Source organism: Strix uralensis, chromosome 2 (assembly GCF_047716275.1).
Source record: "Strix uralensis isolate ZFMK-TIS-50842 chromosome 2, bStrUra1, whole genome shotgun sequence".
Taxonomy (NCBI): Eukaryota; Metazoa; Chordata; class Aves; order Strigiformes; family Strigidae; genus Strix; species Strix uralensis.
In genome coordinates this window covers 6,565,791-6,585,695 of record NC_133973.1, presented here as the reverse complement: position 1 = coordinate 6,585,695, position 19,905 = coordinate 6,565,791, and the positions used below count along the sequence as shown (strand labels likewise).

The following is a 19,905-nucleotide window of genomic DNA, read 5'->3' as shown; positions in this document are numbered from 1 at the left end:
ATTTGTAATCTTGAAAAAAAATTATTTCCTATATATCCAACAAGTTTATTCAGCATGTATTCACAAGGAGTCCTCTGAATAAAAATACCTGACTTGGAGTTTCTTATATCGTAGGCCACAGCAGCTGACTTTTAAAACAGTTTGTGAAATTAAATTTATTCAGCATCTTAACATAGATGCAGTTTGGATCTCATTAGAGAGTCAGATGTCCATATGAAATAACACAAAAATTATATTTTTGTGCTCATAACAGCAGGTCTACTTACTGTATCTCAGAAAAGTCACATGAGAGCAAATTAAATGAATGCAAGAATGCTTTTTGATATAAGACTTTGTTTTATCATACGCAGTGCTGCCTCTTTTTGTCCATCCCAAAACGTGGTTTAGGCTTATTACTCATTATAGCCTGCTGAGTCAGGACTTTTACTGGGCACTGCAAGAGGAAGTGAACCATTAGAAAATTTTTTCAGCCTCAGTTCTCAAGTATAGTGAGGTGAAAGTGTCCAGTATTTTTCAGTCCACAATGGCAGCAGTAAAATATAAACTGCTAAAGCAAAATAAAGCAACATGCCATAATTTAGCCTACTGTATTTGTGGTCTATTTTATTAGGGTTAAAAGACAGACTACATCCTCCTAACGCCTATTTTTAGTACACTAAATCCTGTATATAAACAGTCTGGTGAGCTAGGAAGTACCCTTGATCCTGAAGGGATCAGAACTGAGTTTGGCTAAATCCAGAGTGGTTTCCAAACCATCCACTAAAAATGCCTCAAATTGTGGAAACATGTAGGCTTGCTACTTACAACATTACTTATCATTATACTCTTGATCTAATCTTACAATATGAAGCCTATTTGGGAAATAAGTTTTTTATCTTGTGTATCTTCCCCATAATCATGTCTTGTAGGGGACTGTTGCTACTCATGAATATCCTGAGAGCAGCTATATTATAGCTGAAATAGAAGAAAAACGATCTGTCACTGAAAGTGTTCCAGCAGACTGTAGTTGTAATTTCACATTCTTCAGTATCTCAGAATTCAGCAGAGCTCTAAAGAAGTAGGAACATTTGTAGGCTTTCAAAGAAACAGATGGGAAGAATGTATGTTATGAAATCATAGTGGATAGAGTAAGTCTGTTCTGGTGGACTTGCTGGAGAGCCTCCGAGTCCTAGCTTGCTGCATCTCTGAAGTCCAAGAGACACAGAAGAAAAACTCCTGTGACAAATTGTTAGACACCAATATAAAAATGATAGAGTATTACATACAGCAAGTAGTCTCCAATTTCAGATCTCTAGGAAGGAAAATACTTTCAAAAATATTTTTCTTTGTTCAAGAGTCACTAATAGTTAGACTCGGAAAACTTTTGACAAGCATCTGTGTCTGTCCTGAGAAGAGGAGAGAGCAAGCAAATTGTAATTATACTAAACTTTACATGTGTCCCATTGAGTAGTGCCAGGTATTGTTACTTGTAACTTTGTAAAAGATCTTTTTTTGTTTAAAATATTGCTCATTCAAAACACTCCAATATTTTAATCAAAATGTTCGTGTGCTCTAGTGATCTCTTTTAAGTAATATATGAATGGAACGTTTTTATACTAACCCATTCTTCAGAAGAGTATTGAATTGGAAAAACAAAGGTGCAGGAATATTAACTCTGAAAATTCTCTTTTCACAAATAGAAATTCTCTCCCAAATATCTCCCCTAGTCTTTAAATGTTATGAAAACTTTGACAACTATTCTGTAACTGATGGAACAATGATTTGGGGTGCTTGTTTTGAAGTGTCATAAAGAGGGTCTGAGTTGAAGAAAGCAGATGCTTAATACTTCTTAAGGGTCAGTTAATATATTTGGTGCTGATTAACACTTGTCAATCCTTATCTTCACTGTGTTTTATTTTAAGAAACTTAAAATTGAGACATCCAATATTGATAGCCACCTGTTACAGAATCACAGAATCATCTAGGTTGGAAAAGACCTTGAAGATCCTCCAGTCCAACCATTAACCTCACACTGACCGTTCCCAACTCCACCAGATCCCTCAGCGCTGGGTCAACCCGACTCTTCAACCCCTCCAGGGATGGGGACTCCCCCCTGCCCTGGGCAGCCCATTCCAACGCCCAACAACCCCTTCTGGAGAGAAATACTTCCTAATAGCCAGTCTAAAACTTCTTAATACGAGACTTCCCCTACTTTCACAAAAGTGAAAGAATCACTCAGAAAAGGGCTGTTGACAGAAATTGTCTAAAAATTAGAATTATTTCATCTATTCCACAATTTCTAGGATGTACAGGGGGAGAATATGTGCGTTAAAGCCACTGAAACTTGAGTGTGTGGCATGTGGTCTCAGATAGGATTTTGGTATTTGTACAAAAGCATTTCACATTTCAAATAACAGTTGCTGTTATTCTTTTTATTCCTCACAAGCTTTGGTGAAAACCATAGTACAATACCTCAAGAACCTTGACTCTTTCCTTGTCAGACTTTTGCAGATACAGCGCTCTGCCTTCAGACGTTTGGGCCACTATGCTGATATTCCTTTGCTTGCACAACTGTGGAACTCAGAGTTCAGTTTTTGAGGTTTTCTTTGTTTTAAAAGGGCAACAGAAAGAAAGAAAACAATATAATATTACATTTATTACTTGGCTGGGGTTTTAATTTTTGGTTTTTATCCCTCTAGGGCAGGAGAATGGTTGACATTGCAAATATGCTGCAGGTTGATCACCAGGAGAAACATGCACACATGATATAAAACAGTTATTTTAAGTTACCTCTCCCATTCCTTCCCATCCAAAAAAATAACCTAAATTCCAGTTGCAGGAGAGCAGACCTTGAAGAGTTACTGTTAAGACAAGTTAGACTTTATAACAACTAAAGCAGTTAGTTAGGCAGTACTCAGTCCATACTGTGGTGTGGGAGTGTTTAGGCAAATAAAAATGAGGAGGTCTTGTTTTCTAGAATAACTCTATAAAACATTTTAAATTAGTGGAGAAAAAATCCCTTGGAAGTTTTTTAAACAGTTGTAGATCTGCTCAGTAGAGAGCTAATGACTTGTGTGGCCAAGTTACAATGACACTTTTGTATGCAAACTTCATCCTTTGTATCTGATTTTCTGTCTTAGCTTGCATTTGGCACTGCACTGTTTGAAAGCATTGCTTGTTTGATGTATGACTGCCTGGACTGGAGAAGACAGCACTGTAACTACTTGGAAAACACCAAGTTTATTAATGTGCCTGCATTATCGGAGAGCAAATCAACACAACCACCTGTAACTGAGGCAAGGATCCTTCTCTTCTTATAGAGAATAATTAGTTATAGGCTAGAATTGCCTGTCTGTAATTCTGCACTCAAAAATTCACCTTGGACTGTCACTCCATGTGTGATTTTCTGTGAATGAAAATGGGATTTCTATCTTCAGCATTTTTTTCCATTTTTGAGGTTTTAAATTAGCAGAGCATTGGGGAAACAGAAAACAGAAAATTTGAAGGATCATACAGGCATAAAGTATGACAGGTGTAAAAATTCCTTGAATAGCTTCTGATGACACCTTCTTGTGTCTGAAAAATCAATATGCATGAACAGAGCTACTATTTTTTGTTGCAGATCTGTGAACTGTCAAAAAAAGATTGTTAGTTCCATGCAAGATCAATTTCTTTCTTTTATTCATGGTAGACAAAAGCTTAAGTGGTCAGAAGAAAGTGGCTTATTAGGACATGTACTAGTGACAGGGAAAGAATGGGCTTACTCTGTAGCAGTACTACTGAATGCTCATTTAAAGCATTCATAAAACTGCATTCTTACTATCTTGTTCCATTCAGAGTTAGGTGGGATTTCCCTCCCCTAATAGCAGCCATTTAAAAGTTTAGCATCTAGGGTAAGTAACCAAAGGTAAACGAAATTAATTTCTCACACCTATTTGTGCAATCCTCACTTGTTCTACTGTTTCTCAGGTTTTTTTATCTTTATTTTTGTTCCTTTAGGTACAATCAACATCACAGATTACACCTTCAAAGAAAAAAGGACAAACAGAAGAAATTCTGCCAACAGTAATATTGCCACAGGGTATGTCTGAAGGATTAAAGCACTTGTCTGTAGCTGTTCACTCTGTCGTACCATTCATTCATCTGACAGCACAAATCCGTGAAATTATTTACACAGTAAGCCGAAGATGTGATTTGATGTTGTGGGAGTAGTTTCTTGGTGAATACATTGTGAAAGTCTCTGGAAACTGTAGTGGTGATAGTTAAGTCCTTTAGAAGATAACTTTTTCTGTCTGTTTCTAGTCACAGTCATATTTAAGAGCTCTACAGTAATGGACTTTGTTAGTCTTTTTAAGAAAAATTGTCTGAAGGCTGAACTGGTTGGTAATATAAATTGGCATTTCTGAAGAAATTGATCTTAATGTTTTATCTTTTATTATAACAGAGGAAGAAGATTTCTTTTCGGCTACTTTTGTGGACATGAGGTATTACAATGACTTGCTGAGTCAGATTCCTGAGGAATACTTTTCTGTACCCTTAATGCTGAACTGCATGTTGGAACAGGTGGGAATATTCTCTTTATAATTCCTGTGGTTAATTCGGTTTAGGCCTGGTATAATGAATTGATCAAAGATCAATAAATCCATCTGTTTCAGCCTAAAATAAAAGACTGTGTATGGAGGCACTGACCAGGGAGGTTCAATACAAAGGAATCGCAACTCAAAAGTGACATCTTTGGGTTTCTTTTGTATTGTGCGCTTTTCCTGTATATACAATGTTACTCCAAAATTATTTTTTCAAGACTACAGATCCAGTATAATCAAATGAGGAAAAAGGTGTCATTCTTAGCTAAGTCAATAAGAAGTTTTCATGTCCTGCAACAATATTTTGACACCCAACTTTACTGTTTTACTCGGTACAAAGGTCTTAGGGCAAGCCTAACATGTAAATGCTAGGGCTAGACAGTTCTGACTTCTGTTGAGCTCAGGCACAATCTATGAGTTAGCAGAGACCCACCGTATGATTTAGAAATCCTCCTTCTTTTAGAAATAGAATTTCAGCACAATCTTATTTTTTTACTTTTGGCAATTCAGTCTGAAAATAGACTCAGGCAAAAATACTCAAAATAAGGTCTGACACCTGATACACAATCAGTTTTTAATTATCTGTGTTCATTAGCAGTTCTTAACATTTCAGGTTGAAAATACTTCTTATCCTTCCAAAAGTGAATAATAGGAAAAAACATTTAATTCTGTTTTCCATAATTTTTGTTTTGGGCAGCAACTAACATGGAAATCGTATTTTTGCTACTTCTAGAAAAAAGTTATGGTTTTCTTTCCTGAAAAAAATGTATGGAAGTGTGTTTAGCTTATAGCAGGATCTGCTTGGTAGATTTAATGGAGTTAAGCAGCAGTCATACTGTAATGAAAGCTAAAGTATATCGTGTTTGGCAGGTTATTGCAAGTGAAGAAGACCTTATACCTCCTAGTCTGGTGGTACCAGAGCCTCGGGCAGATGGGCTACATCACACCATTGCAGATCATATAGCCTCTGTCCTTCCTTCTCTTTCACTTTCTGGGAGTGAAAAAAAGGTTTGTGTTGTCTTTCGTTCATTTCCTAAAATGACAAATAAATCTGATTTTGGGGGTTTAATACATCTTTCTTTTTTAACAGAATCTATATGACTACTTTTCTCCTAAATACAGTGAAAAGGAGACTGTCACTCCCAAGTATCCTCTGTTATTTAACTACCATGACACCCTGGCTCAGCGGTTGCACCTGCTGAAGGTATAGTGCTACCTATTATATATAAACAGTTCTAAAGTCCACAGTCAGTGAATACTCAATGCACTACTAGAAAGGATGGAGTGGTGTTTTTACAAAGCAGAACAGTATAGCCTAGTTTTGTTTCCTGCTGAGACACACAAACATGTGTTTAGTCAGCTTAAGAAGCAATGAGTTACTGCTACTGACAGAGGACACATCACAAACATAGAGCGTTATATTGATTTCAGTGATCTGTTTGCATTATTAATAAGAAAGTTTAGCCTTTGGCGTAGATGAGAGATATTACAGAACCCTGTTGATTTACTGTAGTCATACACTGATGAAACTGGAAAATGAGTTACTAACTTGATAACAGTGATTTAGCATGTAGACGAGGTTAAATACTAAGATGCAGAGAAGTATAAGAAAATATATAGAGGCTGTTAGTGAACACAAGAAGTGTGTTCAGGTTGGCTAAATAGTTGGAGCATAGTGTATAACCAAGACATTGCCAAATTCTGACAAAGGCAGAAAGGTTCAGAGACTGCAAGGTTTGGGGTTATTGCAAAGTAACAGTTCCCAGACTTTCTGAACTGAAAGACCGCTGTGATTTTCTCGGATTTTTCCAAAGCCAAGATGTAGTTTTACCACTGAACTTTGAAAACACTCTGAAGGTAATACAAGTGATAATACAGTTTTAGATTTCACAGCTAAGGTGTGTCTGCCTGGCTTCATGAATTACAATTTGTCTGTGGAATACTTTGACAACCATTGATTAAAACAGTATTCAGAAGCAAAACGAGCTTGACACATTGGAGGTATTCGAGCACAAGACAGGACTGAGTAATCACTGAGAAAAATGCTCTTAGCAGGCATATGCTTGATGTATGTGATGTACTTGCTGAAGAGGAAATTCAGGGTATAGCACAATGTTTGAGGAGTGGATAGAGAAAAAAAATAGTAAGATGTGGTCCAAGAAAAAGGTACGGTAAGTGCGTAATACTAAAAAGAGCTGTTGTGGTTTAAGCCCAGCGGGCAACTGAGCACCATGCAGCTGCTCATTCACTCCTTCCCCCTCAGGGATAGGGAGGAGAAAATAAAGCAAAAGGCTTGGGGATGGAGAGAAGGACAGAGAAGGATGACTCAACAGGTATGGTCACAGGCAAAAGACCAACTCGATTGGGGAAGAAAAAGAACATCATTGTAATTTGAACACCACCACCACCAATGCTTCATTTACCAATCAAACAGAGTGGGACATTGAGAAATACTCCCACATATTAAAACACCTTCCCCCCACCCCTCCCTTCTTCCTAGGCTCAGCTTTTCTCCCTGTTTCTCTACCTTCTCCCTCCCAGGGCGGGCAGGGGATGGGGGTTGTGATCAGTTCATCACCCATTGTTTCTGCTGCTCCTTCTTCCTCAGGGGGAGGACTCCTCACTCTTACTCTGCTCCAACGTGGGGTCCCTCCCACGGGAGACAGCCCTCCATGAACTTTCTCCTACATGGCTCCTTCCCATGGGCTGCAGCTCTTCACAAACTGCTCCAGCATGAGTCCCTGCCATGTGTTTCAATCCTCCCAGCAACAGACTGCCCCAGTGAGGGTTTCCCTCAGAGTCCTGGCTTTCTTTGGGCACAGACACCTGCTCCGGCATGGGGTGCTCCACAGGCTGCAGTTCAGCATCTGCCCTACCGGTGAACTCCATGGGTGCAGGGGCACAGCCTGCCCTTCACCACGGGCTGCAGGGGGGTCTCTGCTCCAGCGCACTTCCCCCACCTTCTCCTTTCTTCCACTGACCTCGGTGTTTGCAGAGGTATTGCCCTCGCCCCTCCTCCCAGGTTGCCCTTCTTAAATATGTTATCACAGAGGCGCAGCCACGGTCACTAATTGGCTCAGCCTTGGCCAGAGGCAGGTTCAACTTGGAGCTGGGGGAGCTTTGAGAAGCTTCTCACAGGAGCCACTTCTGTAGCCCCCTCCCCCTCTACCAAAAACCCCATCACACAAACCCAGCACAAGAGAAAATCTGAAAAAAAACAGTAAGTCTCAAAGATAAATCCTTAAATATATAGGGATGCTGCTGGCACAGACTGATCAATGAGTTTACAGACGTCATTACTATGCGAAGTAGCACAGACTAGCTGAAAGATACGTGGAAGGTACCTGCTGCCTGTCTGAGTAGATCAGTACATGTTTCTGTATTCCAGAATTTTTGAGTCAAGCTAGCACAGGCATATATCTTCTAACAAGTGTCTGTTGTTATGCTGTCAGTTATTCTCTTGTGGATCTCATTTTTTTCTGCCTAAAATATCTGACACCATGATTCAAAAACACACTGTGAGCACATGCTCAAATTTGAGTTTATATCCAGCTGACTTAAGCACATGGTTATGTCTTTCGCTATAAAAAGACTTCTTTATTCAGACATAATTTTTAGAAATCTACTGGTGTGAAAGTTTACTTTGGTACTTTCATTTTTGTTTCAGGTCCAGGAGAACTTAAATCCAGAAAAGATTGAACGTGAAATGATGGATAAGCTGCCTCTTACAGAACTTACCCATTTCACCTTTCCTTTAACTGAAAACAACACTAAATGCTTGGCCAGAGTTCATGAGCTCATGCATTATTGTACCAGTGGTAAAGTTATTTTGTTTGTCATTGATATCAGTTCCATTTTTTTTTTCTTCTGGTTGATGATCCTATTAAAGAGCAGAAATTTTGGGACAAGTTTTTTCAGCTGCCTAAAACCTTTGCAGAATTTTCCATTTTCACATTCTTGCTTATACCTTTAGCCTACTATACAAGTTAGGGTTAACTTTAGACCTCAGTTTTATAATTAATGGGAAAGGCTATACGAGTATTAAATATTGCATGACTAAGAGCTGGAAGTATGTTAGAACTCATTTATTTATTTATATTCACAAACATATAAACACTTACTAAATCTGAAAAAAATAAATAGTTGTACAAATTGCTATTTTGATCCTAGGTTGTAGAATGCATTTTAGGAGACACTGAGATAGACTGTATGTTTATTTATCAACAGTGTTTTGGTGGAGGAGCACATGTATCTTAGCAGATTTTTGCTGGACAATAAATGGCTTTCAGAATGTATTCTGTGTAAGCTGTTGGTGTTAATGAAATGGTTTCTATAATAGTCCCTTTATCAAACCAAGTATACATTCACTTCTTCAACCATAATCACTTCTATGGTTACCTCTTCTTGGAGTGTGCATATCACCATGATGTACACTGTGAAACAATCCTAAAGACTGAATAAATACCCTTAGGTAGTTTGGGAAGTTTACTCTAGACTGCTAAGAAGTACAAACATCCAAATCCCTTTGGTTACATTATGCCATCATATAAGGCACAGGATTTGAAGGTACTTTCCCAACTATTCAGTCCTGAAATTCCATGTACTGGATTAATTTACACTCACTGCATTGTTTCTAGTTGATGGTATGTTCTTTTTGGACACTAAGCTATTAAGGTATCCTGTATTGCTGGAGAATTCCAGCTGATGGGTATCAAATTTGATGGTCTTCACTGGACCATACTAAACTATCAAACTCTCCCAACTGTTAACTTAGCTAGCAATGTCTTCACTTTTATCAAGAAGGTGATTCATTTGAACAGGAGATGAGATAGCCAACATTTTCAAGATGTGTGACATGCTTGGGTCTTTAACTATTGTAAAGAGAATACATTTCAAGATACTCTTTGTATGATTTGGGCACTGAACTACCTGTCTTACAATTCAGTCCTTGTCGTGATTATCATTGTTATGTGGATACCAATGCACACAGCCACAAATAGGATCTCTTATTGTCTTTGCACCTTGTGTACTTCTGTGTAAATTACGTGTAAAATTTTGTCTGAAGAGAAAAAAAGCATTTGATACTTGGTTGGAGAAGCTACAGATAATTAAAATGTTTATGATAATGGAAGCCTTTTCATGAACTGAAAATAATTAGTTGTGAACTGGTTTGATAAAGTCTGCTCAGTATTTTAAAATCAGCATAATTTATATAAAGTTAATGAGCCAGAAGGTATTCAGATGTAGGAAGCACTTCATTTAAACTGCATTAATAGTTATGCATATCACTTTGCAATTTGGAAGCATTCAACTTCCAAGGCAGTGTAAAATGTAGCTCACATAATGTGATCCAATGCCATTAAGGAAATTGTTGTTGGTTTTTGCAGAGTTGCCAAGAACAATACACTTACATAGTCTTCTGTTTATCTTCTGCTGAGCTGTAAGGACACTTTCAGTTAATGATTGTAATTCTTTTATAGAATTTCTGAACTGGACTGAAGTAGAAAGAGCCTTCAGAGTGTTTACTTTTGAAAGCCTGGGGCTGACTGGGCTGAGTGACTCTGGTCTCCTGCAGAGCTCTGGATCTATGGTTGAAGGCGATTCTGAAGTGTCTTCTATCCCTTGGGATAATCCAACCAGGTTTGCAAGACAGCTGAGACAACTCTTCCTTATGGAAAAGAAGCTTAATAGGAAATCTCCAAGAGGCTCTGGTAAAAACCTCTCTGTTTACATTACTCCTGAAGAATTTGAATCCACTATTTACGTTACCATATCATTTGGTATTGCAGGGCTGTGATTTTTCTTCCTTGTACAAATCACTGAATTTTCAAGTATTGTATAGTCTGTGCATTAAGTATCTTTGTAGGAATACCAGATAAAGACAAAGGCTAGCTATTTTGTATGACAACATGAACAGTTTATTTAAGCAACTCTTTAAAATATCTGTAGAAAAGTCTGTACTAGAAAACTGTTTTATTGCTTATGACATCAAATGTATTTTACAGGCATAAATTACTGAAGACATGCTTCAATACCTTTCTGAATACAGGCTCTTGTGAGTTATTGATGGCAGACGAGTCTTTACAAAGCCAGTAGCAACCACAGAGTGAAATCAAAAGTGATGTATGAGGTTAATTAGATGATCACTAGTGAATGAGCATTAGGAAATGCAAAAAATACGTATTTTACATGAGGACTCTAGAAGGTGATAGAAAAAGCTGAAAACTAAAAAAAGGTGTGCTATGCATTGTAATTACACGTGCATACATACTTTTTCCTTTTAAATTTTTTTCTTCCAGGCTTCCCTCAACTTTCACATACAGGTTAATCCAGCGTAGAGTTTTGGCATTTAAAATTTGGGGCCAAATTCAGAAGTAATGGGGAAAGAGGAACATATCTATTAGGTGTTGAAGAAAGTGAGATGAATGAAAAGAAATCAGAGTAAGGCCAACATGGTAAAACTGATGTCATAAGGTAGAAGTTTAAACATCCAGTTTTCATAGTCACATTAGACTGTATTTGGCCAGAAATATGTGAAAACCCTCAAGTTAAAATCATAAAGAATGTCTGAGCTATGTTTCAACTTCATCAGCTTCTCTTACTTCATTCCAGCCTGTGCAATTAATATATCTTTAGCAGGTTACTATGTGGCATTTGAGCCATTATAAATATCTCATTCATATCAGAATGGGAACATTTTAGAAAGCAGGAACAGAGAATGGAGAAGACCTCTTGTAGACAATGCAGAGTGACTTTTCTGAAAGTTCTGCATTTTCTCCTGCAGATTCTAACATAATGAAAAGTTGTTGCCCTGGTTAAAGGAGCAGTGTTGGCCAAGAAGCAACATTAAAAACGTGATTATTTTTCTGGGATGCAAGAAAAGTAGAAATTAGGTCAATTTAAGCAGCTATACCTTTAGGTTCATGATGTTGCCTATGCTTTCATAATATAGATGTCTAGGCAACCAGCTTAGATGGGATCCTTTCCTTAGAAGGTTGGAGCAGACAAATATGAATCCTGCTTATCTGCCTCTCTCCTGAATTTTATGTGTTAGTTTATTTTACTTTATACTAGTCACAGTACTAGATATTACAGTTACAAACATAGCCACCAAGATTCCAAGACTTCTGCAGCACAAAAGCAGATACCAGGAAGAGAAAACATTTGCTTTCAGATTTCTTAAGTCTTCTCAGGGCAGTCAGTAAACAGGTCTAATATCCTAGAGAAGCAGGGTTCTGTTTCTCCCAGGAGTGTATTTTTCTTGTACATGTGAATTTTGATCAAACATTAGTGATCTGTGCCCTAACTCGGGGCATAAAGAATTCCATTAAAAGGAAATTATTTCAAAAAATTACGAGAATATAGAAGTTAAAGTCTCCATGTGATCCTGTTCATACCAAGTGTCCATTGTAACAATGGAATGACTGGTCAGATCCTCAGCAGAAGTAATGTTTTGTCAGTAGCTTATAAAACTCTATAAATCCAATGAATTTAAAGTTTAAAATTTACATTTTTCAAAAATATGTGAAAATATCAAAACAGTTGATTTTGCCTTCTTTTTTAATACCATCTCTGCAAAGGAATGCTTGTTATTGTTTCTCAGTATGCAGATAAAACCTTCTTTGTGTATAAATGTGGAGGACACTTATTAGAGTATTTTTAATGGTTTTGATGATGCAAGGCCAGCATAGGGCAGATAAAGAGGATGATTTGAGTGAGTCTTATAAAGCGATGTTTTTGGTGGGTTTCTTGTAAATTATTTGACTGTCTGGCACTTGCTCTCCCCTGGATTTTAAAGTGCTTTTTTAGCAGAGCTGATCATGTATTTATAGCACTAGTGTCATGAACGGAAGCTTCAACTTGATGGCAATCTCATCAGGGAGGCTAAGGAAATTGCATCACTCCAACCTTAGTGTTTAGGGCTGAAATTTCTGGAACACTTCTTAAAATTCTGCTTTCAATTTCCAGGGCATACAGAAATGAATGGCAAAGATGGAAGAGATGGTCTGGCTGATGGTGTTTTGAACAAAGAATTGGATCATCTTATTTCTGATATGGCAAGTGTGAGGAATGGAATAAACTGTGCTCTATGGCATGAAACAACAGAAGATATTGTTCAAAATACTGTTACTGGGGATTCCTTCGCAGTGCTGCGTGCACATGTTAATTTTGTGGTGTTTGGCAAATAGTCCCATAACTTTTAAGCACTATGAAATCACTTTCTTTGAATTCTAAGGTGATGGGTCTTGGTGAAGCTACTAATGACAATTCTATGCTGGTTTCACTGAATACCAGGGGTCTAATATTAGCATGAGAGTTTGAGAGAAATTGCCAAACTGTGTCACACTAATAAACTGTGTAGTTTGGCATCTTGAGAAACACCTGCCTGCCATACAGCCCTGGATAAATATAGCAATTTTAAAATTACTTCACAAGACATGTTTAAAAATTCATAATTGCTTACAGAATTCAAAAACATCTAACCTAATAATAAAAATATTTAGATTATGTTTGCCATAAAAAAGCCAAGACCAAAAACCTTTGGGAGTAATTGTGTTTTTATTAAATAGTGCCATACGGGTCTACACATGTGCAGCATTATGCAATTAACTGTGATGCAACATGGGATGCTGTCTATTAAGTCAACAAGATTACAGTTAATTTAATACAACTGACACTGAAATGTTGATACTCATTATTTTGTTTTGGTGTATTTTGAGGTGAGTCCGGAAAATTATGGCCTAGGACCAAACTTAGAAGAAATAAAAAAGACACAGAGGCGTTGCTTGACAGACTGGAATTTTGCTGAGCATTTTCAACCCCATGTTCTTCTTCAGGTATCTGTGAATGACAATCTTATACATACAGTCGCCCCTCAGAATGCTGTACAGAGAATTAGTAGCAGAGTACAGGGTATTTCCTCGCTAGATAATTGATTCAGTTTTATCCCTTTTACTTTTCTACTAAAACCCGTTGTTCTTCAGCTGCTTTTCAGTTTCTTGTATGAAATTTAGTTTGTAATGGGTTTTTATTTCCTGGTTTGGCCAAACTGCAGCTGTCCATTTTGGTTAGTGAGTCTTTTAGCTAAATGTGTGATGTGGACAAAATGATCTTGCCCTTCGGGGTGATCCTCCCTGGCAGTTATGGGACTCATTAGTGCAGTGGATGTGAAAGCATGCTTTGCAAATACCTATGCAGTATATGTTTTATGGGCAAATAGAAAAGTTTCTTGTAGTGGTACTTCACCATTTCAGGGCTACAAGCTTAATTTATAGAAATCTTGCAACCTAAATACTAAAATTCATCTCGCAGAAAGACAGAACAACAAATGGGAAAGACAAATTCAAGTGTAGATGGCTTGTGTTGATAGACATTCTCTTGGGAGGAGTGGATTATCGGTTCCTCTGCTGCCTTGAGCTTCATATGCTGCAGCATCTTATTTGATCCCGACACAGGCTGTACATAGGTGAAGAAAAGGCTGCTTGGACTTTAAGCACCACTTCAGTATCACAACTTTAAAGTTTGGTCATACATGTCAGTACATGGAGAATTCCTTCTTAGGCAATATAAATAGCTAATACTAACTGAACTGTCAATAATTAGCGAGTCTAGTCAAAAAATACTAATGGAAAATAACTGCAACAGAAAATAGCATTTTATATTTCCTTATACCTCATGTGATATCTGAGCATAATTTTTACTCCAGCTGCTATTAATGTTTTCATCTTTAAAGAGAATATTTGTTGATATGGAATTATTTTAGTTGTACTTCAGTTACATAGTTCTGTAAAAATAAGAGTTTAAAACAAGGCTTTCTTCTAGCTATAACTATAAAATAAGTTTCAGCCTGAAGACAATGTAAACATTGAAAATGATGAGGCGGTATAGAACAGAATGGAATCATGTAGAACACAGTAAATCTCAAAGATGTGCAGGTCATAGTATAGCAAATTGAATACCATATAAACTGAACTGAGCTAAAAAAATATATTTGCTTTCTTTTTACCTGGTATATGATAGTTCTGCTTTTATTTACTATTTATTTATTTAAATACTTTAAATTTGTTTAAGTATTTATTTAATATTTAAATTTATGTGTTTATTATTTAGCCAAACTTTTTCATTCATGGTCAGTCTGTGAAGGTGAAGCATAGTGACTGCCTCTTCTGGATATGATAGCAGTGGAGTTTAAATTTCCACCTGCCTGAACACTTCAGATTGCTGGAATCCAAATGCTTTGTGTACATCTTCCAGGAGGGTGAAGTTCTGATGGACCTTTTGCTGAAAGCTGTGCTGTGTAGCATCTGTACATACGCTACTGTCAGCAGGGAGGATGTACCTTTATTTCTTTCCTTTTCAGGTTCTTCATACTGCATCCCAAGAATATAGATGTATTGATTCCTTTCATCGTACCCAAGATAACTCTTTGCTAATGGTTCTTCACAATCCTATGAATCAGTATCGTTTGTGCCAAGAGACTTGGGATATTGCATTGCACTCTAATGTTGGATTCAGGTAATTGATTTTTATCTTTCATGTCTCATTCACAGTCATTTTCAATTAAAGTCTGGATGGCTATGCTTGGGGCAAAGCTTTGAAATTAAAAAGGTATCACAATGTAGCACATTTATGAGAAAGCAAGTCATGCAGGTGGAAACAGTGCTATATCAAAAGAATTCTGTTGAGACGAAGCTTTTCTGACTGAGAACCATGCAGTAACTGTATGTGACTCCTTATTACAAACTATAAAAATATATATAATGCACACATACACACAAAGTTATATTAGGGATATCCGCAGCAAGAAAATTATGCTGAGGACACTTAGGTGAGGGAGGTTAAAAAGAAAATTCTGTCTAAGAATATACTTATCAAGTTTTTCAACTATGTGTATATAAATTGGGTGTCACTGAAATTTTTTTGAGAAAAACTAGAAGCCTTTTATTAATATTAGAATAATGTTTTCACAGAATACCACATTCTTCTGATTTCTTGTCACTATCTGCTCACCAGTTGGAGGCATGCAAGTGGTCAATGTGTTCACTATTAGAGCTTTTGTCAGTGGACCTACTCATTTTTGAATACATTTTTGCACTGAAACAGTGATATAAATAATTGACCAAAAATAAAATATGTGTCCGTGTACTGATATGTAAAGGAGTTACAATGTCATGGAGAGTCAGCTGGGCTGTCTTCAACCATGTAACTCCAGTGCTCTATGGATTAATTAGAATTGATTTATCAAATAGAATTTCAAGCAAATTACCCAATGGACACACACACACACCCCGCCCCCAGTTTGTCCACAGGAATCCCTTTCTAAGTGCCATGCCTCATTTATCAGAGTATGGGAATCTTTTAATGGATACTTTTGTTGGTACCTATATATTTGAACAGGTTTGAATGCTGAATAGGCAAAGCGTGCCTTCCTGAAGACATATTTTGTATTGTATTTTGTATCTTTGCTCTCAGTCAAGGAACTCTGTGTGAGTCTATCTCAGCTTTCCAGGCACTTGGACTTAAATTATTTGCCATGAAAAGAGGCTGTTGTGAAATCTCAGCAGAGATTTACCAGCAGAAACACAAAGTTCCTTGGAGAAAATGCTGTCTGTTTTGTGGTTGTTGGGCAAATCCACTAAATATCTGGTCAATCAATGTTTTTGCATGTATATAATAGTTGAAATCTTCCCCAAAATATAGTGAAAGATGGTGTGTTCAAGTAAGCCTGGATCTTGCATTCAGATAGACCCAGGCAGAGCGTCAGTGGTATCAAAGTCTGTTACACAAAAGTCTATCGGAGCCCAAAGCTGTTCACTTCACTAGCTATTCTTACTCTTTTTTGGGGCACTGGACATTGATATCTGCAAAACAGAAGTTGCTAATTTTGCATCCGGAGAAGGAATGAAGCATGTTCTCTGGTAGATGCATTATAATTCAGTTGAAGTTGGATTAGCTATTTGCTTCCTCCTTCTTACTCTTCCACATACACTGGAAACAAGGCTTAGAGATTAAAGATAGCTTCTGCTTGGGGCATGCCATCTTTGTTCAGTGACACTTTGTTGGGTTGTCTTTCAAAGCAGCAAGGAGTTCCTAAAGAAACTTTCATGAGAGCTAACAAGAAGGCTTGGCTTTGCTCTTGTTTCATAGAAATACCTCACTGCTATGTATGCTACTTAGTATCTTTGAAGAGCTATGGGCTCTTACTTGGTTCTGTTACATGGCATCTATACCTGTCTTTTCTCTGCAGATAATCAGCATATTTTCAGACCTTACTCAGCCTTTTTGCTAAAGATCATTTCAGATTTCCAGACAAAGTATCATAAATATTTGCTAGTGTATGTTTCCAAGCAACATAACACTCTAAGACAGTCTCTAAATACCTGGAGTGCTTCAAGCTGTTGCCTGCAATTAGTTTCCAGATCCTGCTGAGCTGCCAGAAACAGGCACAAACCCTACTTATTAATTAAGCAGTAGTATTACTAGTTTTTACCTGTGTATGAAATAACTGCCTCCTCATGAGTTTAGTAAGAATTTATTGGTTTTCCTTTTATTAAAATTACTATCCTTCTAATTTGAGGGATATATTTAAGAGTCATGCTTTCACCACAGGAGAGTTACAAATACACAACAGACACTGTGCTTGACTATCTCTTCGTTAGGAGTTCTTTACCTGTGTTTACTTGTTACTTCTTTGTTGTGACATCTTACAGACCATAGACCCATTTTGTAGGGTTGTTCCATAGTTGTTATCTGGAATATACTTCTCTTACATGCTAATCAGTTAGTTATAGTGGGTCCTGTTACAGCAAATTCTCATGCAAGGAGGAAATGAAGTTTCTGATGTTGCAGCAGCTTTTGCTCCTGGAGGTCCCAGTTACCCTTCCTTCTTCTCTATGGATATCAGGTCCTGTAGTTCATGTAGAACATCCAGAAGTTCAGAAACTGTGCTGTTCAAAGGGTAGGGCATGTGAAATCCAATGGATGCTACTGACCAAGGGGATCCAAAGGCCTGGGCACATGTACCTGCAGTGATACATGTGTATAAAACATTTCAACTCTGGTTAGGATAAGTGGCCTCTCTATCAGGAAGCCAAATGTATTCAGATGTTATCAAAACTGTTCTTCTGCTCAAAGTTAATCTTAATGACATTTGTTTACTGTTTCATAGTAAACACATTACACAAGTTACTGGAAAAGAATAATCCTTTCTGAGAAATGATTCTGAGTCAGACATTGGAAGTAGTGACATCAGAATACATATTAATAGAATGTGTATTTTTGACTTTGAATGATTGTTTCATTGCCCTAAAATATTTTCCATGCGAATAATCTCTTTTTATTTATAACGTATATTCATCTTCAAGTTATTCCAGTACTGGCAACTCTAGGTTCCAGCCTGGTTTTGCCTTTTGTTTTCAACACCTTTGTTTTTATAGCTTGTACACTTTTCTTCAGATACAAGCAGAGTCACCTTGTCCCTGCTGAGTATATGATCAATACTTTCTCCATACGAGTTTCCCCAAGCAGGCTCCACCTACGCTGCAGGAGCTGGGAGAGATGTGTATCTTTAAGCTGTTCATGAACTGTATACTTCTCCAGTCTGTGTAGATAGCCTACATATTAATTGTCTCAGACATAAAATGTAATGCTGCAATAAGAACTTTAAACTGTCATGAGGTCAAGAATTGGGTATGCTGCCTACATGCTCACAACAAAAAACTGTAATGCATCCATGAGTGCAGTTCATCTGTACAATCATCTTGAACTTATAAATACAAAACATTATGAAGACACAACAACTGAATCTCATGCACTCTTTAAAAGCCCCTTTTAGTTGTACCCATGGGAAGAATTTTACTTTAAAGAATTGCAGTAGCACTCCAAACAAGGCGTTGAGTGGCAACTGCACATAAAACTTCCAGACTTCATCCTACCTTAAAAGCAGCAGTTGTTTCAGACACCTTTGGAAGGTGAGACAGTGCAACTACTGATACCAGCTGCAAACTCTGGATCAGTTTGTCACTCAGTGCTCACTTCAACTGTTAATTGTGAATATTCTTAATTTACACCAGTCTACAGTGCACTGATTCTCTAATCTGGATTTGGATGACAATTTCCAAGCACCTTTCTTGTCACACCAATGAAGAAGATCTAGAAATTAAATAGACTAACACTTCCTCAGTTGCTGAACAAACAAATGAAGCGTATTCTAAAAGACAATATAAATCAAGAGCAACTAAGAAAATAAGTTATCCTAGTGGTAAAACAGTGAGGAGGAGGAGAATTAGTCTCAGCCTTTCTTAAACTGAATGTGTCTATGTTTTCTGCCTTTCTGGATTTTCTTTGAGGGCAGGCATTCTTTGGAAGACAAGTTTCTAGTATCCCTGCAGAAAGGAGGACCAAAATCCCAAATGTAAGATATATTAGGCAAATACCAGCCAGGCACAACTACCAGCTCCTCTAAAAACTGAGCGAAATCGTTTCAAATGCAAACCTTCTCTCAAAGGTTATAGAATAATATTTGTATGAGAAACTGAGAAGTCAAGTGATCTTGTTTAACCTCAAATCATATTAGTGAAAACTTTATTACGGTAAATAGAGGAATGTCGTGCTTTTCAGGAGCTATCTTGAGCTGGTGGCAAACTCAGTTGAAGACTGGGTGAAAGAGGAGGAAGTCAAATACCAAGAAGAGAAGATGGCTAAGGAAATAGAATCTCTTAAACTGGAAAAAGCCATGGCAGAAGGACCTTTGGAATTGTCTGCATGTGCTGTCAAAACACCTGGCTTCCCGAAGAAAGCCAACAGTGGGTATCTTTTTGTTTTATCCTAGAAAATTAATTCTTCATGTTGAGTGCTGAGACCCAAAGTTGTTCAGAGAGAATTGCATGTATTTTTTCATCTGTATTACATAAATATATTTTGAAATTAAATACACCTATTTACATATTCTGCATCATCCTCTGTTCTGAAAACTGAGACCTTTAATGTCAATTTACATTTACAATAGCTGTGTTTATTTAATGGAGTGACTTTAAGGATTACATAAAAATATGAGGGTTTAGATGACTGAACACATGAAACGATGAGCAGTAGTTGAAGTTGGCAACATGGTTCAGGAAAATTCCTTTCTAAAAGGGCAGGATAAAAGCTGGAAGTCAGAAGCTGTGGGCTAGAAGCTAAAACTGGAAACTGGAATTGACTAGACTGCAAAGCAAACTTTAATTACAAACAACACTTTGGATAATGAAAATTGTAAGCAGTTCATACAGTAACTGTTGAGCAGGCAGCAAAATCTGAAAACCCCTTTTGAACAAAAGAGAACTTCTATCTAAATAGTCTATTT

At 37.3% G+C, this 19,905-nt stretch overlaps 1 protein-coding gene across 3 annotated transcripts in view; it reads left to right on the top strand.

Moving 5' to 3' along the window:
* The window catches only part of SPAG17 (sperm associated antigen 17), a 119,265-nt gene that overhangs the window by 37,940 nt on the left and 61,420 nt on the right, over positions 1 to 19,905 (top strand). For all 3 annotated transcript variants that reach the window (XM_074853919.1, XM_074853900.1, XM_074853909.1), the window contains exons 8-18: positions 3,120 to 3,275; positions 3,979 to 4,060; positions 4,424 to 4,542; positions 5,433 to 5,570; positions 5,653 to 5,766; positions 8,230 to 8,380; positions 10,043 to 10,273; positions 12,531 to 12,619; positions 13,283 to 13,399; positions 14,923 to 15,077; positions 19,182 to 19,366. In XM_074853919.1, coding sequence (XP_074710020.1) covers positions 3,120 to 3,275; positions 3,979 to 4,060; positions 4,424 to 4,542; positions 5,433 to 5,570; positions 5,653 to 5,766; positions 8,230 to 8,380; positions 10,043 to 10,273; positions 12,531 to 12,619; positions 13,283 to 13,399; positions 14,923 to 15,077; positions 19,182 to 19,366 — 1,537 coding nt within the window. The remainder of the gene's footprint in view (positions 1 to 3,119; positions 3,276 to 3,978; positions 4,061 to 4,423; positions 4,543 to 5,432; positions 5,571 to 5,652; positions 5,767 to 8,229; positions 8,381 to 10,042; positions 10,274 to 12,530; positions 12,620 to 13,282; positions 13,400 to 14,922; positions 15,078 to 19,181; positions 19,367 to 19,905) is intronic.